The sequence below is a fragment of the Hyla sarda genome, chromosome 10, assembly GCF_029499605.1.
Source record: "Hyla sarda isolate aHylSar1 chromosome 10, aHylSar1.hap1, whole genome shotgun sequence".
NCBI classification, from domain to species: Eukaryota; Metazoa; Chordata; class Amphibia; order Anura; family Hylidae; genus Hyla; species Hyla sarda.
Genome location: NC_079198.1, coordinates 72,224,380 through 72,251,860, shown reverse-complemented (window position 1 = coordinate 72,251,860; position 27,481 = coordinate 72,224,380). Strand labels below are relative to the sequence as shown.

General features: G+C 43.9%; 1 protein-coding gene across 3 annotated transcripts in view; it reads left to right on the top strand.

Annotated features, from left to right (window-relative positions):
• Positions 1-27,189, top strand: part of IL10RA (interleukin 10 receptor subunit alpha) — a 36,445-nt gene extending 9,256 nt beyond the window's left edge. Inside the window, exons 1-8 of one of the 3 annotated variants that reach the window (XM_056543620.1) lie at positions 433-533; positions 1,031-1,188; positions 10,734-10,851; positions 16,921-17,093; positions 17,591-17,760; positions 21,250-21,397; positions 22,171-22,295; positions 25,110-27,188. In XM_056543620.1, coding sequence (XP_056399595.1) covers positions 10,772-10,851; positions 16,921-17,093; positions 17,591-17,760; positions 21,250-21,397; positions 22,171-22,295; positions 25,110-25,847 — 1,434 coding nt within the window. In that variant the 5' untranslated portion in view covers positions 433-533; positions 1,031-1,188; positions 10,734-10,771 and the 3' untranslated portion in view covers positions 25,848-27,188. Of the gene's footprint in view, positions 1-296; positions 534-1,030; positions 1,189-10,733; positions 10,852-16,920; positions 17,094-17,590; positions 17,761-21,249; positions 21,398-22,170; positions 22,296-25,109 lie in introns of those variants that run through there. The other 2 variants (XM_056543619.1, XM_056543618.1) reach the window with 2 other exon arrangements.
• The last annotated feature ends 292 nt before the right edge of the window (positions 27,190-27,481 follow it).

The window sequence follows — 27,481 nt, the reverse complement described above, 5'->3', positions numbered from 1 at the left end:
CTCCCATAGACTTAATTGGAGGGGGCGTTGGGGGCTGCATCGCTAGTCATCGGGCATGGAGCGGAGTTTGCTCCTTGATCTGAATGACCTTTGAATAGGGGATAGGATGTGTGCGGCGGAGTACCTCTTTAAGGTTACAGTAACAATAAACATGCTTAGCTTCTTAGCTTCATGCAGTATAACACGTAATAAAATCAGTGAAGCCGCCACCCCAGTGTTATACTGTACATCTTGGAGGAAGTCCCAGTATATATAAACTGCTTTCATTTAGTAAATGTTTCATACTTGTTTCTCAGGAGTCTCTGCAAAATCTCCCCTGGTATTTCCTTGCGTGGGACATTATCAGGACACCTCCTACAAGGCGTGGGGAACAATGAGGAAGTATCCAGACTGATAAGTGTAGTTTGTCTTATTAGCAGTGTACTGTATGATAAAGCAATGATATTAGGTCCCTATGGCAAAGCCGCGTCTCTTCATGCTGGGCTGGGTGCCATTCCTTAGTGCTGTTCTGTGCCTGCTGGCACTAACAAAAGGTACAGTCATTCACGTCTCATTTCTTCATCTAGCAGATTTACTCTCATATTTTCAACTGATTTAATGTAAAGGAATTAAGAGCTGTGATAATGGATTGATGGACAGACCTATAGACAGACAGACAGATAGACAGATAGATGCTGAAGATAGATAAGATAGATATTGTATAGATAGATAGAGAGATAGATATTGTATATATATATATATAGATAGATAGAGATATATATATATAGATAGATAGATAGATCTTTGCATTTAATTAAAAGAGCAAGTCTATTTCTAAATTGTTCTTAAGCATTAATATTATTAATATTGTTATTAATAAAATTGTTATTATTAAAAAAAAATAATAATAATAATAAAAATTGTTATTATTATTTATTTTTATTCTCCTTCATATGTAGGTTTAAAAAAAACATACAACAACAATGTTGACTAGCCATTACAACTGAATTGTATATTTTTTCTTAAACCCATTGACCTGTGTACCATATAGAAGAGTGAAATACTAAACCTAATAGCAGCCATGAAGTATCATTTGCATGAATATTATGATCGCATACTGCTGGATAGTACAAGAATGGAAAATCCCTTACAGGATTGCTGATGCAGGCCCACAACTTATACTTCCCTAATTCAACCAGAAAGATCATTGTAAGCTACTTCATGTATTATTTTGCATGTTGTTCTTATATAAAAGGGATGTTCATTGGTTTTACAGCGTGCAGTGTTTTGCTAGATACAGGCCAGTTCTGATACTGTACATAATGTTTGAGAAAATGAAGATATGTCTAAAATAATATAAAATATCGTCCTGTTTCAGTTAAATAGGCAGATGTTTATGGGGAAGCATAGCTGTTAATAATTTTTACACCTGCAGCACATGTGACTTAGTCCGTATAGTTAAAGGAGATATTTCATGAAATAAAATGTATCCCCTATCCGCAGTATGGAGCATTGGTTCTCCACTAGAGCACCGCAACACGACCGCCGCCAGAAGCAGGGGCCACCATGCCCCCTCCATACATCTCTATGGGAGAGCCGTTCAGCTATCTTCCGCTCTCGCATAGAGATATATGGAGGAGGCTTGGCGGACCCCGCTTCAGGTGGGGGTCATGACACCCCACTCCTTACAGGTGTCCATACAGAAGATCGTGGGGGGCCCAGCACTCGGACCAACTGTAATCTAAAACCTTTTTCCACATCCTGCGGATAGGGGCTATGTTTTATTTCATGAGACTACTCCTTTAATGTTGTATTGGTTTTAAGTCTCTGGTCACATCTGCATTGGAGCCTTCTTTTTTGTCCATTCCCTCATATTTGATGGGATAAAAAATGCAGTATGCAGTGCGACATTTTGCATCAAAATGAGGGACAACATGAACCCAGTTTAAATCATTGAGATCCATGGGTGCCACTTGAGTTTAATGGTTAAAGTTCAATGGATCTGGCATGTTCATTTTGACTCTCTGCTTATATTAAGACAGAAAAATGATATCATTCTTATTGAAATTACCAAAATCGGGACATTTGAGCTCCATTCCAGGGAACCCTGGAGAAAGCCTCTTAACCTCCCAAGAACATCCCCACTTTTGGGCAGGGTTTGCATGAACCCCATCTTGTTTTCTTTTTCATGTGATTGTCAGGACTCTTGGCAAGAATGTGATGCCAGTGTCTTTGTATGTGGCAGGGGGTCCTGTTACCTAACACGTATGATATTCTCCATGACACCCAGAATACATTTCCAAGAAACCTTAAATTTATGAAATAACCACGACTAATGCCTAAGAGTATGTTCCCAAAAACACAGTCATTTCCTTTGAGCGCATTGAAAGTTTCTATTGCAGCTTCCGTTCTGTTTAAATCTCGCTCTAGCGCTTAAAGTACAAAAAAAACCATCTGTACTGTAAAGTTGTGGTGAGATGTCGTCACTTGTTCCTGTTCAGATAAGAGATGTAGAAATGACGGAAGCAAAAGTTATACTCGATATAGGAACATATACCATTTTTTGGGTTCTACTTAATAGTAGATTTCAATGGAACTTTGACAAAATATAACATTACAAGAGATTAAACACACACATGTGTATATATATATATATATATATATATATATATAATGAGTAGTCTTGTGGATAAAAAGGATACAGGCTGCTGTTCTTCTGAACCACAATGTAGTGCAATATTTCCCAACCAGGGTGCCCCCACCTGTTGCAACACTACAACTACCAGCATGCTACCAGCTTTTTGCAACAGTGGATAAATACATGTAATGACATTTAACACCAGGGTCATATGAGTAAACATTACAAGTGCCATGTAATGCTCGGCCATAAGGCTGTGTTTGGCATTTTTTTTGCTCACTTGCCAGATGTTAGATGAAATATGATATACCATACCCACATGGCGTTTTTTTTCCTTTGGCACTTTTTCACTCTTAACTGGCATTTTTTGGTTCAGTGGCAGTTTTTAAAAAATGCAGCATGCTAAGACAAAGGCATTTTTTTAGGGAATCCTGGAGTTTTTTATTCCTATGCAAGGAAAAAAACACCAATAAAAACAAAATTTGGGTGGAAACACAACCTTACTCTTAAACACTTATGTCTATGTAAAAACCTAATTTTGAAAGCACTTAAAAACTGATAAAGGCTAAAAAAAGAAATGTCTACTATGCATGCCACTCAGTTTTTTAATATGGCTGCTTTACCAACAGATATTATTTTCAGGAAACTGGGAAAGCTGGGTGGCAGCCAGCACACAGTGCGGGGCTCACAGTACTCCCCTAGCTTTCCCAGTCTCCTGAAGAGATTATCTGACTGGTGAAGCAGTCATATTGAAGACATGAAGAGCAGATGTCATTTAGCTGCATATTTGCTGATATGGCATTGATTTAATTATTGACTAAGTGAGTACCCAGCATTGCACCAATATGGCCCAGGCTCTACCTAAACCTTGTGGGAAAGGAAATGCTATAATGATGTATAAATAACAGCTGTTTCTTCTCCTTTTGTATTACTATTCAATAGTATAGTTACAGACACTTTATAGAAGACAATAGTTAAAGGGGTACTCCATCCCTAGATATCTTATCCCCTATCCGAAGGATAGGAGATAAGATGTCTGATCGCTGGGGATCCCCGCAATCTCGGCTGCGGCTCCATGCCAGATGACTGGTGATGCGGGGCGGAGGCTCGTGACATCACGGTCAGGCCGCACACTCATGACGTCATGGCCATGCCCCCTCAATGCAAGTTTATGGGAGGGGGCGTAATGGCATCACCTTCCATAGACTTGCATTAACGCTCCAACGCTGCAACCAATGCTCTAAGCGAATGCTGGGTGCAGCAGGGAGATCAGACATCTTATCCCCTATCCTTTGGATAGAGGATATAATGTCTAGGGGAGGAGTACCCCTTTAACATAGTAACATACAGTGCATAGTGAAAGTATTCGGCCCCCTTGAACTTTTCAACCTTTTGCCACATTTCAGGCTTCAAACATAAAGATATGAAACTGTAATTTTTTGTGAAGAATCAACAACAAGTGGGACACAATCATGAGGTGGAACAAAATGTATTGGATATTTCAAACTTTTTTAACAAATAAAAATCTGAAAAATTGGGCATGCAAAATTATTCAGCCCCCTTAAAGAGCACCTGTCATCAACTAACTTTCCCTAATCCCCCTGCCCATCTGTCCCTAACTTTATATATTCATCTTCGGTAGCTCAGGAGCGCTCTTTCACAGAGGAGCGGAAGGAGGTGTGTCCCGGCAGGCGCGACGTCACATGAAGCCAGGCCGGGACTTCTTCCGCCCACTTCTTGTATTCTGCGCTCCCCCCCAGGAGCGCACATACAAGCAATGTACAGGGGAGGGATGGCAGCTCCTTTCTCAAAGATTATTATTTTTTATTACTTACATTTAGAAAAATAAGAGCTCGATCAGAGCCAACAAAAGTAGTGCCACACTCTCTCCTCAGACCATCAGCGTTGCACTAAAAAGTCAATGCTGATGGCTGGACAAATATAATGTGAGGGGTGGGGAGAAGAACCAAGGGAAGGAGATATTACAGTGACAGAAGTAAGATGACACCACAGAGCAGGGAGTGCAGTGAGAGGATACAATGTATAAGATAACAGGTGCAGAGGGTCGGGGGAGGTGACTGGGCTCTGAGAGGCACGTGCAGGTTTCTAGCTAAGGCTGGGTTCACACTACGTTTTGTCCCATACGGGAGCGCATACGACAGGAGGGAGCTAAAAGCTCGCGCTCCCGTATGTTACCGTATGCGCTCCCGTATGTCATTCATTTCAATGAGCCGGCCGGAGTGAAACGTTCGGTCCGGTCGGCTCATTTTTGCGCCGTATGCGCTTTTACAACCGGACCTAAAACTGTGGTCAACCACGGTTTTAGGTCCGGTTGTAAAAGCGCATACGGCGCAAAAATGAGCCGACCGGACCGAACGTTTCACTCCGGTCGGCTCATTGAAATGAATGACATACGGGAGCGCATACGGTAACATACGGGAGCGCGAGCTTTTAGCTCCCCCCTGCCGTATGCGCTCCCGTATGGGACAAAACGTAGTGTGGACCCAGCCTCACAGTGCTGCTCATGCATGATTGACAGGCACTGAACTTCCTGTGGAAGGACCAGTGCCCTTCAGCATTTATGTTACGCCGAGCGCTCCGGGTCCCTGCTCCTCCCCGAAGCGCTCGCGGCGTTTCTCTCCCTGCAGCGCCCCGGTCAGACCCGCTGACCGGGAGCGCTGCACTGACATGGCCTGCAGGGATGCGATTCGCATCGCGGGACGCGCCCGCCTGCGAATCGCACCCCAGGTCACTTACCTGTCCCGGTCCCCGGCTGTCATGCTCTGGCGCACGCGGCTCCGCTCCCTAGGACGCGCGCGCGCCAGCGCTCTAAGATTTAAAGGGCCAGTGCACCAATGATGGTGCCTGGCCCAATCACCCTGATTAGCTTGCACCTGTTCCTTGCCCTACTTATACCTCACTTCCCCTGCACTCCCTTGCCGGATCTTGTTGCCTTGTGCCTTGAGAAAGCTTTACTGTGTTACCCATACTGTGTTCCAGACCTCCTGCTATTCCACCATTGACTACGAACCTTGCCGCCTGTCCCGACCTTCTGCTACGTCTGACCTTGCTCTTGTCTACTCCCTTGTACCGCGCTTATCTCAGCAGTCAGAGAGGTTGAGCCGTTGCCAGTGGATACGACCTGGTTGCTACTGCCGCTGCAAGACCATCCCGCTTTGCGGCGGGCTCTGGTGAATACCAGTAGCAACTTAGAACCGGTCCACTGACACGGTCCACGCCAATCCCTCTCTGGCACAGAGGATCCACCTCCAGCCTGCCGAATCGTGACAGTAGATCCGGCCATGGATCCCGCTGAGGTTCCCCTGCCAGTTGTCTCTGACCTCACCACGGTGGTCGCCCAGCAATCCCGACAGATCGCCCATCTAAGTCACCAGCTGTCGGAAGTGTCCACCATGGTACAGCAACTTCAGTCGCAGCTACAGCATCTGCAACAGCAGCTACCATCTCCTCCAACAGCTCCTGCACCTCCTCCGCAGCGAGTGGCCGCTCCTAACCTCCGCTTGTCCCTGCCGGACAAATTTGATGGGGACTCTAGACTCTGCCGTGGTTTTCTGTCACAATGTTCCCTTCATTTGGAGATGTTGTCGGACCAATTTCCTACAGAACGGTCGAAGGTGGCTTTCGTGGTCAGTCTCCTGTCTGGGAAGGCTTTGTCTTGGGCCACACCGCTCTGGGACTGCGATGACCCTGTCACCACCTCTGTACACTCCTTCTTCTCTGAGGTGCGCAGTGTCTTCGAGGAACCAGCCCGAGCTTCTTCTGCCGAGACTGCCCTGCTGAACCTGGTCCAGAGTAATTCTTCAGTAGGCGAGTACGCCATCCGATTTCGTACTCTCGCTTCTGAATTATCTTGGAACAACGAGGCTCCCTGCGCGACCTTTAAAAAAGGCCTATCCAGTAACATCAAAGATGTGCTGGCCGCACAAGAGATTCCTGCCAACCTGCATGAACTTATCCATTTGGCCACCCGCATTGACATGCGTTTTTCGGAAAGACACCAGGAACTCCGCCAGGAAAAAGACCTTAATCCCTGGGCACCTCTCTCTCGGTATGCCTTGCAATCTACCCCTTTGCCTCCCGCCGAGGAGCCTATGCAAGTAGATCGGTCTCGCCTGACTATTGAAGAGAGGTCTCGCCGTAGGGATAAAAATCTATGTCTGTACTGCGCTAGAACCGAACATTTCTTGGTGAATTGCCCTATTCGTCCTCCACGTCTGGAAAATGCACGCACGCAACCTGCTCATGTGGGCCTGGCGTCTCTGGGTATGGAGTCTGCTTCTCCATCTCTCTCTGTGCCCGTATGGATTTCTCTTTCTGCCAACTCCTCCTTCTCTGCTGTGGCCGTCTTGGACTCTGGTTCTTCTGGAAATTTTATTCTGGCCTCTTTGCTTGATACGTACTGCATCCCGGTGACCCGTCTCATCAAGCCGCTCTATATTTCTTCGGTCAATGGGGTCAAGCTGCACTGCACTGTGCGTTATCGCACAGTGCCCCTGCTTATGAACATTGGACCACATCTCGAGGAAATTGAATTTTTGGTTTTTCCCGGCTGTACCTCTGAAATCCTCCTCGGTCTGCCATGGCTCCAGCACCATTCTCCCACCCTTGACTGGACCACCGGGGAGATCAAGAATTGGGGCCCTGCTTGCCGCAAAGAGTGCCTCACGTCTGCTCCCAGCCCCGTCTGTCGGTCCTCAGTGTCTCCTCCTGTGCCTGGTCTCCCCAAGGCCTGTCAGGACTGTGCCGTGCCCCCTCATAGTCCCCGTCCTGGTGACACTCTGCCCCGTGCCAAGCCTCACCCTCTGCCCCCCCTCCCCATTCCCACTCCTTCTGACCGGTCTGCCATTCATGTTAAAACCCAGGACTTCACTGTCCCCCAGAAGGAGACTCTACAATCGCTCCCGATGTCCTCGTCCTCTGTGGAGCGACATCCCGACAAAAAGAGGGGGAGACCTAAGGGGGGGGGTACTGTTACGCCGAGCGCTCCGGGTCCCTGCTCCTCCCCGAAGCACTCGCGGCGTTTCTCTCCCTGCAGCGCCCCGGTCAGACCCGCTGACCGGGAGCGCTGCACTGACATGGCCTGCGGGGATGCGATTCGCATCGCGGGACGCGCCCGCCTGCGAATCGCACCCCAGGTCACTTACCTGTCCCGGTCCCCGGCTGTCATGCTCTGGCGCGCGCGGCTCCGCTCTCTAGGGCGCGCGCGCGCCAGCGCTCTAAGATTTAAAGGGCCAGTGCACCAATGATGGTGCCTGGCCCAATCACCCTGATTAGCTTGCACCTGTTCCTTGCCCTACTTATACCTCACTTCCCCTGCACTCCCTTGCCGGATCTTGTTGCCTTGTGCCTTGAGAAAGCTTTACTGTGTTACCCATACTGTGTTCCAGACCTCCTGCTATTCCACCATTGACTACGAACCTTGCCGCCTGTCCCGACCTTCTGCTACGTCTGACCTTGCTCTTGTCTACTCCCTTGTACCGCGCTTATCTCAGCAGTCAGAGAGGTTGAGCCGTTGCCAGTGGATACGACCTGGTTGCTACTGCCGCTGCAAGACCATCCCGCTTTGCGGCGGGCTCTGGTGAATACCAGTAGCAACTTAGAACCGGTCCACTGACACGGTTCACGCCAATCCCTCTCTGGCACAGAGGATCCACCTCCAGCCTGCCGAATCGTGACAATTTAGTCCTAAGAGCTGTACATTTACTATGCAAAGCATAGGATGCTGCTTGCAGACCAGGCATAGAAGAGTGACCTCTAGTAGCCAAAAGTATAAAATGAAAAAACTGGTATAAATATTAATATTTTTTTATGAAGATATATTACAAAATGTCTTCATTAATGATTAGGAACAACATATTAAAAGTTTTTGTTGATGACAGGTGCTCTTTAAGTTAATACTTTGTAGCACCACCTTTTGCTGCGATTACAGCTGTAAGTCGCTTGGGGCATGTCTCTATCAGTTTTGCACATTGAGAGACTGAAATTTTTGCCCATTCCTCCTTGCAAAACAGCTGGAACTCAGTGAGGTTGGATGGAGAGCGTTTGTGAACAGCAGTTTTCAGTTCTTTTCACAGATTCTCGATTGGATTCAGGTCTGGACTTTGACTTGTCCATTCTAACACCTGGATATGTTTATTTGTGAACCATTCCATTGCAGATTTTGCTTTATGTTTTGGATCATTGTCTTGTTAGAAGACAAATCTCCGTCCCAGTCTCAGGTCTTTTACAGACTCCATCAGGTTTTCTTCCAGAATGGTCCTGTATTTGGCTCCATCCATCTTCCCATCAATTTTAACCATCTTCCCTGTCCCTGCTGAAGAAAAGCAGGCCCAAATCATGTTGCTGCCACCACCATGTTTGACAGTGGGGATGGTGTGTTCAGGGTGATGAGCTGTGTTGCTTTTAAGCCAAACATAAAGTTTTGCATTGTTGCCAAAAAGTTTGATTTTGGTTTCATCTGACCAGAGCACCTTCTTCCACATGTTTGGTCTGTCTCCCAGGTGGCTTGTGGCAAACTTTAAATGACACTTTTTATGGATATCTTTAAGAAATGGCTTTCTTCTTGCCACTCTTCCAGAAAGGCCAGATTTGTGCAGTATACAACTGATTGTTGCCCTATGAATAGAGTCTCCCACCTCAGCTGTAGATCTCTGCAGTTCATCCAGAGTGATCAGGGGCCTCTTGGCTGCATCTCTGTTCAGTCTTCTCCTTGTATGAGCTGAAAGTTTAGAGGGATGGTCAGGTCTTCGTAGATTTGCAGTGGTCTGATACTCCTTCCATTTCAACATTATCACTTGCACAGTGTTCCTTGGGATGCTTAAAGCTTGAGAAATCTTTTTGTATCCAAATCCGTCTTTAAACTTCTCCACACCAGTATCTCGGACCTGCCCGGTGTGTTCCTTGTCCTTCATGATGCTGTCTGCGCTTTAAACGGACCCCTGAGACTATCACAGTGCAGGTGCATTTATACGGAGACTTGATTACACACAGGTGGATTCTATTTATCATCATTAGTCATTTAGGTCAACATTGGATCATTCAGAGATCCTCACTGAACTTCTGGAGAGAGTTTGCAGCACTGAAAGTAAAGGGGCTGAATAATTTTGCACGCCCAATTTTTCAGTTTTTAATTTGTTAACAAAATTTGAAATATCCAACAAATTTCGTTCCAATTCATGATTGTGTCCCACTTGTTGTTGATTCTTCACAAAAAATTACAGTTTTATATCTTTATGTTTAAAGGCTGAAATGTGACAAAAGGTCGAAAAGTTCAAGGGAGCCAAATACTTTCACTATGCACTGTAGTAACATGGTTTATAAGGTTGAAAAAAAAGTTTTTTTCGCTAAAATTTTCAGCCTAAAGTCTATCTGCGTGTTATATGCCGATAAGCCGCTGCAGTTCAATAATTTAAAGTGGGCAGTTTAAATCAATGAACTGCAACGGCTTTTTCAGGTGCAGAGACCTGCCGTCGCTGCCGGCTTCTCTTCCCCTGCTATCGGAGCCGCTGCCCCTTCTCCCTCCCCCCTGGCTATCAGTGCCGCTGCCCCTTCTCTCCCCCTGCTGTCGCTGCTGCTGCCCCTTCTCTCCCCCTGCTATCGGTACCCAAATATCCTTGGTAAAATGAGGGTGCGTGTTATAGGCCGGTGCGTGGTATACCCCGATAAATACGGTATATTCCTAATGAGTCCCTACTGCGTTGATCCAGAGGAAGGCAAATAACCCTCATCTTAGAGGTAAAAATTACTTCCCAACTCCAAATATGGCAGTCAGAATAAATCCCTGGATCAACGTTCTGTCCCTATAGATCTAGAATCCATAACCTGTAATGTTGTTATTCTCCAAAAATGTATCCAGACCCTTTTAAGTTAACCATGACCACCTCCTCAGGCAGATAATTCCACAGTGTCACTGCTCTTACAGTAAAGAACCCCCGTCTGTGCTGGTGTAGAAACCTTCTATGCTCCCTTGTTATGAACTGAAAATGTAAAAATATGCAAAGCATAAACTACTTCCAGATGCAGCCTACGTATACTCTATTGTATATTCTGATGTCCATTTCATTTAAACAAACAGTATTTATGCTTTTCCCCATAGGAGAAAATGTCACATCTCCTTCAAATGTCCACTTCGAAATGGAATTTTTTTTCCACATTTTAACCTGGAGCCATGACAAAACCAATGATGATATTTTGTATGAAGTTGAATATCTTCGGTAAGAAATAGCATAAACAAATAGTTAACTGTGTGCGACATGACTAGAATGCAAAAAAAAAAATATTTACTAAAAATTATAGAATATTACAATAATTCTGGGACAAAATTTGTTGCACAATGCATATTCACTGAAGGCAATTTAGAAGAGGATGCCAAATAAAGGTTTGCCCAAGAAACAGACTCATCTCCTATCCTGCAGATAGGGGGGTGAATGTGTGATCAGTGGGAGCTGTGACCACTGGGACCCCCATCAATCATGACTACAGGGCTCAGCTATCTTTGTACTGCCTATCGAGTTAAATAAAGCAGCAGTACACATGTCCAACCACTGCTCCATTCAACCAAGGTGAACATGTTTTTTTTATTAGAGATGAGCGAACTTTTGAAAAATTTGATTCGGCCGATTCGCCAAATCTTTGGAAAAAATGTGTTTCGGACCAAATTTATTTGCGGCGAATCGCTATTAAAAACAGCTATTTCTGGCCTACAGAGAGCCTCAATAGGGGTGTAGAGAACTTTGCCTTGTCCTAACATGCATAGGGAGTGTGCTGTGTTAGTGAAATAATACTGTCAGTCAGTATTACATACAGATTACAGGCATTGCTATTAGAATCACTGATGCAGAGCGTCGATGTGGCAACAGGGAGACCATATGGTGTCAAAATTGGAAGAGAATAAAGAGATTTTTTATTTAAGTGAATTTGAATTTATTTGAATTTTTAGAGTACCCATTCTGGTGAGCTTCGAGCTTGCGGTCCTCCGCCAGGCGAGATACCACATGTTCCAACCCCTGGCTCTCAGTGCCCCCCTGACTATGAAAGTACAAATGTTTCATTTAATCAGTTATGGTTCATTGTTATCGCTTCAAGCTGTTTCATTGGATTCTTGTGATAATTCCACAGTTAATATGACATAGACAACCATAGGGCCTCAGTCTTGAAAAGATTACATCGATTTTTTTAAATTTTAATTTAAGATTTATATTAGATTCCCAAGTTTATTGTACCAGTGTTTACTTTGAACTAATACTGTTTGACCACAAAACCCAATCTAACAAGGAGTCACATGGCAGCAAAATGACAGAGCCTAGAGGTGGCAGCAGCATGAGGAGACATAATCTGGCAGAATGACACAGCCTGGAATTGGCGGCAGCACGAGGAGACCATATAGTAGCAGAACGACTCAGTCTGGAGGTGGCAACAGCCTGACAAGACCGTAGGGCCTAACAATAGAGAAGATTAAAAATATTTTTGAAATTTTAAATTGAAGATTTTAGATATATTAACATTTTAAAAGTTTAATTTAAGGCGCCAACAGCATAAGGAGACCATATGGTGGCACAATGACACAGCCTGGAGCTGGCGGCAGCATGAGTAGACAATAGGGCTTCACAATCCCTAAGATTAAAAGATGAATTTTAAAATTGAAATTGAAGATTTATGGTAGCTAGTGCTACCATAAAATATTTTTCCGTAATGTCACAGGCCCAGCAGCATCAGTAAACCATATAGTGGCTGAATGGCACAGCCTGGATCTGGCGGCAGCATTAGTAGATAATAGGGCTTCACAATCCCTAAGATTAAAAGATGAATTTAAAAATTTGAAATTTAAGATCATACTCCCAAGTTTTAATGTCCTGGGCCCCGGCGTGTGGTTACAAAGGACCAAATCTAACAAGGAGTCACATGTCACATGGCGGCACAATGACAGAGCCTGGAGGCAGCATCAGTATGAGGAGACCATTTAGTTGCTGAATGACCACCTGGAGTTTGTGGCAGCATGAGGAGAACATATAGTAGCTGAATGGCACAGCCTGGAGTTGCATGAAGCATGAGGAGACCATATAGTGGCTGAAGCATGAGGAGACTATATAGTGGCTGAATGGCACAGCCTGGAGTTGCATGAAGCATGAGGAGACCATATAGTGGCTGAATGGAACAGCCTGGAGTTGGCTAAAGCATGAGGAGACCATATAGTGGCTGAAAGGCACAGCCGGGAGATGGTGAAGCATGAGAAGACCATATAGTGGCCGAATGGCACAGTCTGGAGTTTGCTGAAGTATGGCGGTGGTAGCAGCAGCATCAGGAGTCCTGAAAGTGACCCGGTGACAGAGTGGTGCGGTGGGTGGCAATACCAGTACCCAGTGACGAAGGTGGGGGAAAAAAAGGTTTGATGCGGAGGAATGTTTATAACTGGGGAGCAGCGCCTTAAATCTGCTTGGCACATTCCATATTTGTGAAGTGTTGGTGTGGAACCATGGTCAATCTACTCTCATGCATCAGGCATTGATGGGTGGAAATCCTGGCTGATCCATGCCTGATTAACCTTCACAAAGGTCAGTCTCTCCCCATTTTTCGACAGACGAGTTCTCCTTGGGGTGACTATGGGACACGATGGAGGATGAGGAGGCAGAGTCGAACACTGTCACAGGACCAACGGCCTGAGAGCGTGGAGGTGGAAGCGGCGTGACCTGTCCAAGTTGCTGTTGTGGCTGTGCAGGAACCACATTCACCCAGTGGGCCATAAAGGACATGTGTTGTCCCGGACCATAGTTACAGCTCCACACGTCGGCGCAGCCGTGCACTTTGGTAAAGTGGGGTGGTGGTTGTTAATACCAGTACCCTGTGACGAAGGGGGATGAAAGAAGGGGATGTGTGGCATTAGACGGGTGGAAGGATCAGAATAGTAGCGGAGGCAGGTAGGCAGAAGAAAAAAGTATTGGTGTTCGCAAGTAAGTATTGAGGATATGCATTAGTTAAAACTTAAAGGAGAACTCCAGACCATAAAAATAAAGATGTTCCTACCTTCCTCCACTTCCCTGGGGCCTCCGGTAACCGGCTCCGGTCTCCGCCGCAATCCACTTCCTGGTTGCCGGTGGTCGGATGAATCAGCCAATCACCAGCCGCAGCGCAGTCCGACTAGGCTGGCGATAGGCTGAGCAGCAGTGTGAAAACGCTTCAGGACACAAAATTATTCACTACACCGGCACCTACGGCCGGGGCCGAAAACGTCACACTGCCGCTCAGCTTATCGCCGGCCGAGTCGGACTGCGCTGCGGCTGGTGATTCGCTGATTCATCTGACTACCGGCAACCAGGAAGTGGATTGCGGCGGAGAAAAAGAGCCGGTTACCGGAGGCCCCGGGGGAGCAGAGGAAGGTATGTACATCTTTATTTTTTTACTGACGGCACTATGGGGGACAATTTTTATGGTCTGGAGTTCTCCTTTAACTTTTCTTAGGATAAAATATATGGACCCAAAAATTTTCCTAAATCTAACAAAAGGAAAGGTGTGCAAAAAACACCACGTGCCACCTACACCACCAAGTATTTATGCGATGCAAAGACCTATAAAAGGTGGTAGGGAACACCGTATGGTCCAATGTAACAGGTGTGGGTAAAAACTTCCCCTGTAAGGCCCTACTCTCGCACTATTAATTCCCTTATTGGCAAGTGTTACTCATCCTAAAAAGGGCTGCCCCACACAGGAACTTCTCCCTATTTCCACCTAAAAACACTGCCATTTCCCTTTCTTTTTTTTTTTTGGAAATAGGGAGAGTTTCCTGTGTGGGGCTGCCCTTTTTAGGACGAGTAACACTTGCCAAGAAGGGAATTAATAATGCGAGAGTAGGGCGTTACAGGGGAAGTTTTTACCCCCACCTGTTACAATGGACCATACGTTGTTCCCATTCACCTTTTAGAGGCCTTTGCATGGCATAAATACTTGTTGGTATTGGTGGCACATGGTGTTTTTTGCACACCTTTCCTTTTGTTAAGATAAAATATATGGACCCCATTTTTTTTTTAATCTAACAAAATTTAAGTTTTAGCTAATGCATATCCTCAATACTTTCTTGTGGTCTAATGCAGAGGAATTTTTGCAACTGGGACCAGCACCTTAATTATGTTTTGCAGTATCCATAGCAGCACAATGAGAGAGCCTGGAGTTGGTAGCAGCAGCATGAGGAGACCATAGAGCAGCACAATGAAAGAGCCTGCAGGTGGCAGCATCAGCATGGGGAGATGATATGTCGGCACAATGACAGTGTCTGGAGGTGGCAGCATCCGCATGAGGAGATCATATGGCAGCACAATGACAGAGCCTGGAGGTGGTAGCATTATCATGAGGAGACCATAGAGCAGCACAATGACAGAGCCTGGAGGTGGCAGCAGCAGCATGAGGGCCATGCCAAATCAGAGTTGAGTCTGAGGAACCCTCCGACTGTTGACTGGGGGATGAAGCAGATGTTGCTTGGGATGAAGAGGATGACTGAGTGAACCGATCAATCACGGCTGCTGGGTTGCTGGTCGAGACACGACTGCTAGATGACACCAGGAGCTCAGACCGCTGCAACTCCGGCTGCCACGCCCCCTACTCTGCTGCGACCTCTGCCTGCGCCTCATGAATTTAGGCCTCTGCTACTCCTCTGTGCACGCCCTGGCACTTCTCTGCCGGACATACTTATTGCGTATATGAGAGGAGTACAATACGCTTCACTAGCTTAAAACAGTATTTGTCTAGAACAGCAGTGGGTGTGTACTATTGGCTGTCCTTTCACAGTATCTAGGCCCTTGACAGATTAACAGGTACAAAATAGTACACTACTTAGATGTACGTATGTGATATGCACTTATGAAGGCAGAAAAATGCGCTAAAGTACGCTTAAAAAAGTATCTGAGTACAACACCAGCCGGTGAGTACTTTTGCCTGGACTTTCACAGTATGTAGGCCCTTGACAGATTAACAGGTACAAAATAGTACACTACTTAGATGTAGTTATGTGGTATGACCTTATGAGGGCAGAAAAATGTGCTACAGTAAGCTTAAACATTTTTTTTGCACAACACCAGCAGTACACAACATTGCATGAGCACACAAAAGCTGTGTACTAAACACAAAATTGCACTCTGTCAAAGACTATTAGGGATGGACTGCTGGGTATTGTACCTTCTACAGACTAGTATAACCAGCAGATGATTTGTTGTGGAACAAATACACAGAATTGTGCTGAAAAATTATTCCTTCCTCCTCTGCTAAGGTTTATGAAGTTGAGGCAGCTTGTTGAAATGTATGAAGCAACACACAATTCTCTGCCCCTCTCTGTAATATAATGCTGAAAATAGTAACTGTGAGGTTACTGGCTGCAGTAAAAATAATTTTCAGTGGAAAAAAGCACTGCTCTCTGTCCACCATAATGCTGATTTGACTAGGAGGTGAAACGCTGCTGCAAAAACTTTTCTGTGTAACATACACACACAGGCTGTCCGTCCTATCATTCTGGGTTTGGCTGTTTAAGTCACAGACTTGCTTCATTACTTTCTCTGTGTTAGATGTTTTTCCTTGCGCTAGCTTCTTATACCTACGTTTGTCTACTGCCTTCCTGTACACCTGACTTTTTGGCTTGTTTCCTTGTTTCCTACCCCTTTGCCTATTGATTTGGTACAAAGTGACTTCCTGGTTTTGACTTGGCCTGCCTGACCTTGCTCTTTTTGTTTGTTTGGTTGCTATTCACCTGTCTTTGTTCTCTGGTATGTTCCTAGGTTAATGATGTGTGTCCTGACTTTCTTGCTGACCTACGTACATGTGTATATTTGTGTTTGACCTCACCATGCCCTGCACTTGTACAGAATAGGGACTGTCACCAAGTTGGGGGTCCACTGCTTAGGCAGGGAAAGGGGCTGTGGGTGAACTCAGGGCTGAACTTTTTCCTGTCCTATTTGATATATGGACCATTTTTAATGCTTAAATTGACATTAAGTACACACGTGAAGAATAGACATACATTTTTTTTTCCATACAATAAAGTAACAAAAAACAGGTTAAAGATGGTGTGCATTTCCAATTAAATCAATGATACAGAGTTTGTAGGCATATTACTTGTAAGTTTTGGGGCAGAATTTGTGTCTATTCAGCTTCAATAAATACATGGAAAAACTCCATGTGAATCTATCCTAAAAAAATAAAAAAAAAACAGAATGCAGTCAATTGGAATTGACAGTGTGTTTATATTTTATTATAACATCCATGTTCTGTGGAAGTGTTATATCAGTTTATCTTTCTGTTATCAGTTATGGCTCCGACTGGACGGCGGTGCCTCATTGTCATTATATAAGCCATCAAAATTGTGATCTCACAGTGGAGACCTTGCCCAAGAGCTTAGGATATGTTGGAAGGGTCAGGAGTGTTCTTGGAAACCAGACATCGGAGTGGTCTAGATCAACACGATATACATTCACAGAAGGTAATTTATTATATGTGATATACATATATATATATATATATATATATATATATATATATATATATATGTATATATATATATATATGTGTGTGTGTGTGTGTGTGTATATATATTGGCTGTCAGACTGGTTATTTCCTTGTTTTCATGCTATGGAAAATGGGTTGACACTATTGGATGGTCTTTCAGTGCCATTTGAGAAACCTTGGCGTTGGTGTGCAGGCTCTGGTGTGTCCTTCATATAAGGATATACTGGCTAATGTCTCAATTTTAACATCAGTGTTGAGGGATAGCCAATGTCATTGTATACATTTACCACAGTAGTGCACCTACATTCCTGTATTGTGGTCTTTCAGTAAGACACAGAAACCTGTGTAAAGATGACTTTAAGGGTGCTGGGGACACTTTCATTTCTTCTGGTTCAAACTTATGTAAGTGGCCCTCAATGTGGCAGAATGCATATAATGTATTTAACGCTAATCCTATGATTTTTTACACAGTTAACCTTCCACCACCAACTGTATTGCTTGATGTGAATGGACCATCACTACATGTTGAGCTCATTTTACCTGAGATCACAAAGAACAACATTACTCGGAACTTCAAGGATGTTTTTCAATTTCACCGCCAATATAAAGTACATATCCGACGAACTACAGATAACCACACGGTAAGGTGCTGCAAATGTGTGTGGGAATTTGAAGTTTGTTATATATATGGCTGCATTTTTTAAAGGTTTAAAGTGAATTATAAAAGATTGTTGGCAGGAACACCGCTTGGTCCAACTAGGCTGCCCTTATATGATTTCCTTATACATTGCTCAAAAAAAAATAAAGGGAACACTTAAACAACACAATGTAACTTCAAGTCAATCACACTTCCGTGAAATCACACTGTCCACTCAGGAAGCAACACTGATTGACAATCAATTTCACATGCTGTTGTGCAAATGGAACAGACAACAGGTGGAAATTATAGGCAATTAGCAAGACACCCCCAATAAAGGAATGGTTCTGCAGACGACTTCTCAGTTCCTATGCTTCCTAGCTGATGTTTTGGTGACTTTTGAATGCTGGCGGTGCTTTCACTCTAGTTGTAGCATGAGATGGAGTCTACAACCCACACAAGTGGCTCAGGTAGTGCTACTCATCCAGAATGGCACATCAATGCAATCTGTGGTAAGAAGGTTTACTGTCTCTGTCAGCGTAGTATCCAGAGCATGGAGGCGCTACCAGGAGACAGGCCAGTACATCAGGAGATGTGGAGGAGGCCGTAGGAGGACAACAACCCAGCAGTAGGACCGCTATCTCCGCCTTTGTGCAAGGAGAAGCACTGCTAGAGTGCTGAAAAATGACCTCCAGCAGGCCACAAATGTGCATGTGTCCACTCAAAGGTCACAAACAGACTCCATGAGGGTGATATGAGGGCCCGATGCCCTCCGGTGGGGGTTGTGCTTACAGCCCAACACTGTGCAGGATGGTTAGCATTTACCAGAGAACACCAAGATTGGCAAATTTGCCACTGGCGCCCTGTGCTCTTCCCAGATGAAAGCAGGTTCACACTGAGCATGTTACAGATGTAACAGAGTCTGGAGACGCCGTGGAGAATGTTCTGCTGCCTGCGACATCCTTCAGCATGACCGGTTTGGCGGTGGGTCGGTAATGGTGTGGGGTGGCATTTCTTTGGGGGGGCTTCACAGCCCTCCATGTGCTTGCCAGAGGTAGCCTGACTGCCTTAGGTACCGATATGAGATCCACAGACCACTTGTGAGACCATATGCCAGTGAAGTTGGCCCTGGGTTTCTCCTAATGCAAGACAATGCTAGACCTCATGTGGCTGGAGTGTGTCAGCAGTTCCTCCAAGAGGAAGGCATTGATGCTATGGACTGGCCCGCCCGTTCCCCAGACCTGAATCTGATTGAGCACATCTGGGACATCATGTCTCGCTCCATTCACCAACGCCATGTTGCACCACAGACTGTCCAGGAGTTGGCAGACACTCCCAATAGGGAACAATAAGGGACGAAAGACTCCCAATAGGGGAGAACCAGGCCCTACCTTGTACACAGGGCTGCTGTCAGGGGGTACAGCAAATACCCCAGTGAGGGGCCCAGATTTCCAAGGGGCCCCGGCCCCCACTGCAGCCCCCTGCAGCAGCCCCAGCATAGAAGCAGAAGACCACTGGAGGTAAGGGGGGATAATTTGGCACAAGGCATAAGGTGGCACAGCATATAAGGGGTGGATGAAATGATGGGGGGGATAAGGGGTGATTTAACGTCACTGGGAGATTCTACTGTAATATTGCTTTTTATCATGGTTTATAGGTAATTACACTCTGGGGTGAGTACAGTATTCAGACATTTAGAAAGGTTTTTGAGCCTTTTTTTCCCCAATAAGGGACCACTCTCAATAGCGGACACTTCGCCCCCCCCCCCCTCCTGTGAACGTCCACTATTGGGAAATTCTACTGTATAAGACATTCTACTGTATAAGAAATTCTACTGTATAAGACAGTATAAGACATTACATATTATATACGGCATTATAATAGTATTGTGGGAGGAAATACAGTAAAAATGACTTTTTCTGGTAAATAGTTTGCACCTGTAGTGGATATTGAGATGCCTCTTTCAATTCAGCTTCTATCTGAAGAAAGGGGCCTTGAAGGCAGGAATTAGCTATAAGGACCCCTGACCGTCATTTCCCTTTATATATACTTCTTGTCGCTATGTAAACCCTTGTTTAGTAAACCATAAAGGAAATGAGCTAGATTGAGTGCAAGGAAATTTAGAATATATTTTGCCTTTCATTAAGAAACATTAAATGTCATTGGCTGATACTTATTCAAAAGTTCTCACAACAAGAAGAAAAATATGGAAGGTCCAGCTCAAGTAACTCCTAAAATGTCATGAGTAAGGCTAAGAGTGTTGTGGAGGCCTGAAAGGCATCACTTTCTATCTGCCCTGTGATGTCTGCTGATTTTTAATGGTAACAATAAAGCATTCAAAAATTTTACAGTTACCTGCATTGTGCATTGTACTCTCCATACTTATCGTATTTAAAGGAGGTGTCCTGTGCAGACTTTTTCTATTCCATCCTGCCCGGGCTGCAAAAAAAGACAAAACAAACTTTCACTTACCTTCCTGCGTTCCCCCGGAGCTCCGCAACAGCTGATCGGTCGGCCAGGCTGTCTACTTACTACTTCCCTTAGCCGGGTACGTCACACGGTGCTTCAGCCTATCACCAGCCGCAGAGTTGTCCCGCCTCGGCTGAAGGCGGGACAGGCTGAAGCACTTCTGTGATTTTTAACAGCGTACAAAATAACTGTTGATTTTTCCCAGTTTGCAATGCGGCCAAGACCTGACTGATTAGTCAGCTGATGACAGGGAGCCTGTCTGCTTCAATAGGTGGAGCGATCGCTTGGTGGGAGAAAGATCAATCTGCAACTAATGCAACAGCTGTAGGCACCCTGATTGAAAACCACAGGTCTTTTGTTTCAATAAGTGGGGTGGCTGATGTGTGGGAGGGAGGAAAATGGAATTGTGGGATTTGTAGTCAAAAAAAGAAAATCAAACAGGAAATACATGTTCACAAAAAGCTAGTGTTATGGTAATCTCACAACAGAGCCATTTAGCCCCAAGACAAGCGCAGATCCTTCCTAAGCATGTCCATTACTGTCTGCCAGGTACATACTAAAATCACCTTATGGTGGAGAACACCTTTAAGTGTTGTCCTGCACTAAGTTTGTGTGCACTCTGAGGCTGCCAAGATTAGATGAGAGAACCTAACTTGGTACAATCTACATGGTGTATTTGTTTGATACTTTTCATTTTTCACATTCTGCATAGTTACTATGACTTTGGTATATCTGCACATTGGTTTAGTGTCTAGTCAGGAGGATGTACTGTAATATGCTGTAGGTAGAGAACCAAGCCCTAGTCTGAAAGTTAAAATTATAACCTTTCACAGTCTCTTCAAATATTGGCACACCCTAAAAACAATCCTGAAAACCTCTTTGTACATATAGCAAATCATTGGACTCCAATGCTATTAACTTTCCATACTTATATTGGTTGTTGACCGCAGCATGCCCTGACATATTTATGCAGCTTGTACATTTGCTAGTATGGTTTGCAGCTTCTTAGTCTTGTTCTTTTTAGTTTCAGCACGTGGAGAATGTTGAAAGTTTCAGTATTGACAGCCTTGCTAAATCAAATGAGTATTGCCTAAGTGTTAAGCCTTCAATAGCGTCACGTCAGAACGTTGGAGAAGCATCTTCAGAGATCTGCATTTACCTACCAGATCATGGTAAGACGGTGGTATCTTTATTTATACAGATCCTAAGTTCTAACCCATACTATTAGCTGAACAGAGATTGGAGTTGAAGTGTCAGAGCACATATATTAAATATTATGCCCCAATTTTAGCATGAATGAATTATGTATGATGGTACCCTTGCAAGTTTTACCTACATAAATATCATTTCTTTTATTACATATTTTTTTTTACAAAATTACAGGAAACTTGTTAAATGGGCACTGTCAGATCCATAAACCTTTTGTATGTTGCTACAAAACATTAAAGACCTTTGTAATATGGTTGTTTAACATTTTTTGAATATTTAATAAAGAAAAGAGCTCCTGAAAATCCCACCACTCGGGGTCCCCATACTTACTGGGACACTAACCGATCCTGCAGCAGACACGCCAATCACCTCCCAGCACCAAGCACCACAAGGGAGGGACACGCCCACTTCCCCTGAGAGGATTTCTAACACTGTGAGCTAATGAAAAGAGGGATTTTTATAGGTGATAGAGGCAGAAATAATTAGATGTACATCGGCAGGATTAGGTCCTGAGTAACATATCACTATTTTTTTTTTTTTTTGGGGGGGGGGGGGGGGATCTGACATTAATGCTTTAAGGATACAAGGCTTTATAATTGTATGAAACTTAACCCAGTAGGAGTGAAAATTGTATGAGTCTATTAGAGGGTCTTGTACGTCTATTATATCTCACCAGTCTACCTACACTACCAGTAGTGCCATTAGTTGACACCAACTTCTGTCTATGTCATTGCAGGGTTGACAAGCACTGCCCTTCTGTTACTGGCAGCCTGCATCCTGAGCTTTCTGGTCTTACTGATTTGTGTCAATTTGTTCATCTGCTTGTATGTCCGTGGAGTTGTGAAGACCCCTAAAACACTGGTAAGTTAAACATAGATAACTATTATATAATAGAACAAAGAACAGGGGCCATAATGCCATGTTTATTGACCTTGTAGCCTGTAAGACCTATATAGGGAACTCTAAATCCACCTTGTGCTGCCATATAGTGCATCCCCACCCAATACTTCTAGACAAGAATGCCTTTGCAATAGAACATACAATCCTGCATAGTCGCACAAACCGAGGAACAGTATGAATCCATAGCAAGCTGAGAGGAGCTATTTTCAGGATCTCATATACAAATGCAAAACACAGTCATACTGTATGTATGAGACATCATTTAGAAATATAATTATTTCTACCTGATCTGCAAGACCAAAATATAGCTAATAATGTCTAAAGGTACAAATACACATTACGTAAAAGTAGGTTGGTGGCTAAACAACAATTTGTTCATACACATTTTAGTTCACATTGATTGTCACAGTTGTTCAAAACGGTAATACATGATCAAGGACACCAGGAAAAGTATGAATAATCTTTTTTGGTATCTTGGGAGCATTTTGAGAATATCCTATTTTAACCCCTTAAAGGGGTACTACGCTCCTAGACATCTTATCCCCTATCTAAAGGATAGGGGATAAGATGTCAGATCGCCGTGGTCCCGCTGCTGGGGAGCCACGGGATCCCCGCTGCGGCACTGCGCTATCATTACAGCACAGAGCGAGTTCGCTCTGCACGTAATGACGGGCAATACAGGGGCCGGAGCATCGTCTCCGCCCCTCGTGACGAACGGCTCCGCCCCTCGTGACGTCACGACCCGCCCCTTTCAATGTAAGTCTATGTAAGGGGGCGTAGTGGTCGTCACGCCCCCTGCCATAGACTTGCATTAAGGGGACGGGCCGTGATGTCATGAGGGGCGGAGCCATGACATCACGCTGCTCCGTCCCCTGTATCGCCCGTCATTACGCACAGAGCGAACTCGCTCTGTGCTGTAATGATAGCGTGGTGCCGCAGCGGGGATCCCTTGGCTCCCCAGCAATGGGACCGCAGCGATCTGACATCTTATCCCCTATCCTTTGGATAGGGGATAAGATGTCTAAGGGCGGAGTACCCCTTTAAGGACCAAGGGCGTACCTGTACGCCCTAAGGCCGCTCCCGTTCGCTCCCATTCTATAACTCGTGGCTAATATCTATTAATCCTTTAGACACAGCTATTAATCCTTTAGACCCTATGGGGGCTATAACATTGCAAAAAAAAAAAGTGGAAAAAAAAGTTAATAAAGATCATTTAACCCCTTCCCTAATAAAAGTTTGAATCACCCCCTTTTCCCATTTAAAAAACAATGTAAATAAAAATAAATATATGTGGTATCGCCACATGCGGAGATGTCCGAATTATAAAAATATATAATTAATTAAGCTCAATGGCATACGCACAAATTTTTGGTCACATTTTATATCATTAAAAAATTTATAAAAAGCTATCAATACAAAGTCCTATCAATACAAAAATGGTACGGTTAAAAACTTCAGATCACGGCGCAAAAAAATTGCCCTCATACCGCCCCATACGCAGAAAAAGAAAAAAGTTATAGGGGCCAGAAAATGAAAATTTTAAACATATAAAATTTCCTGCATTTTTCTGCAATTTTCCAGAAGTACGACAAATCAAACCTATATAAGTAGGGTATCATTTTAATTGTATAGACCTACAGAATAAAGAGAAGGTGTAATTTTTACAGAAAAATGTACTGCGTAGAAACGGAAACTTCCAAAAGTTACAAAATGGTGTTTGTTCTCCAGTTTTGTCGAACTATTTTTTTTTTCATTTCGTCGTAGATTTTTGGCTAAAATGACTGATGTCATTACAAAGTAGAATTGGTGGAGCAAAAAATAAACCATTATATGGATTTTTAGGTGAAAAATTTAAAGAGTTATGCATTTTTAAAAGTAAGGAGGAAGAAATGAAAGTGAAAAAACGGAAAAACCTCTGGTCCTTAAAGGGGTACTCCGGTGCTTAGACATCTAGTCCCCTATCCAAAGGATAGGGGATAAGATGCCTGATCGAGGGAGTCCCGCCGCTGGGGACCCTGTGATCTTGCACGCGGCACCCCGTTTGTAATCAGTCCCCAGAGCGTTTTCGCCCCTCCCCTCAATGCTCCGCCCCTCAATGCAAGCCTACGGGAGGGGGTGTGACAGCTATCACGCCCCCTCCCGTAGGCTTGCATTGAGGGGCGGAGCATGACATCACACGGGGGCAGGGGCGTGAACACACTCCGGTGCTGATTACAAACAGGGTGCCGCGTGCAAGATCATGGGGGTCCCCAGCGGCGGGACTACCTCGATCAGGCATCTTATCCCCTATGCTTTGGATAGGGGATAAGATGTCTAAGCACCGGAGTACCCCTTTAAGGGGTTAAAAGATTGTTTGTGGACAAAAGATCTGGATAAGAGAGCTTTCAAACATACATGACTTCTTTACAGACAGTAAAAATCTGTCATTGGTTTAGTAAAACAATTGTTTGTTAAATTTTACCCAACAAATGACAGTTTTGGAGGAAATCATGCATGTTTCAAAACTGTAATGTATTTTAGTACCTTTAGTAGTATACATAGTTCTTCAATACATTGAAGTCTCAAAATACCAATACTTGCATAGCAACAAGGCCTCTAGCTTAGTGTATGAGTTATAAAGTTAAATATCATGTGACAATATCACACAAAGAAAAGCAGAACATACATCTGAGACACATTGATAAGTCTGTATTTTTATGGTCAATAAACAAGACTCAGCACATTTTACTGCATGTTAAGCTTTATTAAACTAATGTCATGTATTCTTCTATCCAGAAGTCTCTCATTCAGAGGAGTTGGTCCTGGATGGATAAACCTCCATCTCCAGTTATTGAAAAAAACCTATGCTGGGATACAGTCCTGCAAGATCATCTGATGGCCGAGCCAAGAGACTCTCCCATGCGGAGCAGTGCAGACAGCGGGTTCGGAAGTCAGCTTTTCATAAACAATATAATAAAACCTTCTCCATTGTCTTTGGAGAACTCTGGAGATGAAAATAATGTCAGTGAGTCAAGGGAAAATTCAGACTTTAAAGAGTTTAATGCACTAAAAGAACGCTTTGATAGAAGTCTCCAAGACAATGGAGAGGACAGTGGTATCAGTTTATCAACAGGTTCCCCGACCCTCAAGCGTACAAGCAGCCATACTGATACTCCCTATAGAGGAAATGCACAGAGTTCTAATGACTGCGGGAAGGAAGTAGTGGTCAATGTGACACTGGGATACCTGAAACAGCTAGTACCAGACAAGAAACCAAACTCCTTTGAAGATGAGGAATTGGGGAACACTTGGCAACCACAAATTAAAGAATATCTTTCTCAAAGAGCAGAGAATTTATACAAGGGCCAAATAGACTGTAACATATTGCAAGAACCATGGATTCAGGTGCCAGAAACATTTCAAACTCCTATACCACTTGCACAAGCTTTCAGTCCATTCAGCCGGGTACTGTGGAATTTAGGAGTCAGTGCACCATCCCTTGGCGATGTAGAGCTCCTAGACACTAGATCTTGAGTTTCTGAGAAGAGATATGTTAGTGCTTTATGTAAAGAGCATGTTAACCAGGAATCTGAATTATAAAGCACCTGTAGCTATCTGAGGAGTTAAATAGCCAGGACCCGAGTTATCTTTGATCCTAGCCTTTACAGCAGAATGTCAGCTATTTTATACATCTGACACCATAAGTGTATGGTGTGGGCACGGCTCCACCCGCATGCTGGGTGCCATAAATGTATACCAGGTGTTGCCAAAGGGTTGATGCATTCATTAAAGGGATTGTCTTAGGATAGACAATGGTGGAATATCAATAGGACATCAATCATCCCACCAATTGCTAGAAAAAATGGCAGCTGTGCTTATCACTATGTCACTTAGTCTTCCATTGTCTCCACCTTTCTTTCTCTGGTGGCCACATGGCCATTCCATTGTAGTCAATGACTGACCATAAGGAAGCCCAGAAATGTTACTAGCCCATTCTAACAATATGTGGAGTTGTTCAGTGATGTAGAGCCCCTAGACACTAAATCTTAAATTTCTTGAAGGAAGACACAGTATATTAGGGCTGTATGCCATTAGCATCTGAAGGCATCGGAAGAGACTGACACCAATAGGGAACTAGGGAAAGAGTAGATATGAAAAGAACATCTAATCCCACACTGTCATGTGTAATTTACTTTGAGTATCCAGTTCAGTAACTATTAAATGGCTCACATATTTTTGTTAATAAATCCAAATGTTAAGTTCTTATATTTAGAAGAGTGATAACTTATCATCAGTAAACAGTATTATATTTATAGTAGAAGACTGTAACATGGCTTCCTAAAGGAACACACATGACTGACGCACCATTTTTAGTAATTGTTTCCAAATTAGTTTATGAAATACTGTGCAGGAATGACATTCTGTACTGTGTTAGTGCATGTATACCTGCCGCCTTGTGCTTGGCATAAGCAGAGCCTAATTGTGTTGGGATTGTGGGTGAACATATTTTGACACTGGCATGCCTTATATTGCCTTCATACATATATTACCGAGCAGCTAATGTTCCACCACACAACTATTTTGTTTCTGTTCACTCTGCACTAATACAAACTGGTCCACGTATACTGTACACCTAATATTTACTAGTAGGTATGGACAGATGCTTGTGTTGTGGTCCTGTGCTGGTCACTAATATTTCAATTTACACAATCAGTATGCACAGTAATATGTATATATTTATTTGTATGTGTTGTTAAAAGTTCATTATCATTGGCACGTTTAAAGATGTACATGGCATCAAATGGCTTTCATACCTATTTTTGTATTAATAAATTTTAGAAAAAAAATCGTTGTCAATGTCTTTACTTTAATATTATAGGAATAATAACTGCAACGCCTACAACATTTCTGGTCACTGCCATTTAAAATAACTTTCATCCACATGATAGCTTATGTGATCTGTAACATATTTGTTAAACATTTAATCTATTAAAAACAACTCCTTATCTTAACCGCCTACTTCAATGAAATTCTTAGTATGGGCAGCATATCTTCATCGGCTAAGTTGGCATATATTAAAGTTATCCCCAAACCGAGTAAGGATCCTTTGGATCCTGGCTCATACCGTCCCATTTTGCTGATCAACCAGTATGTGAAATTGCTCTCAA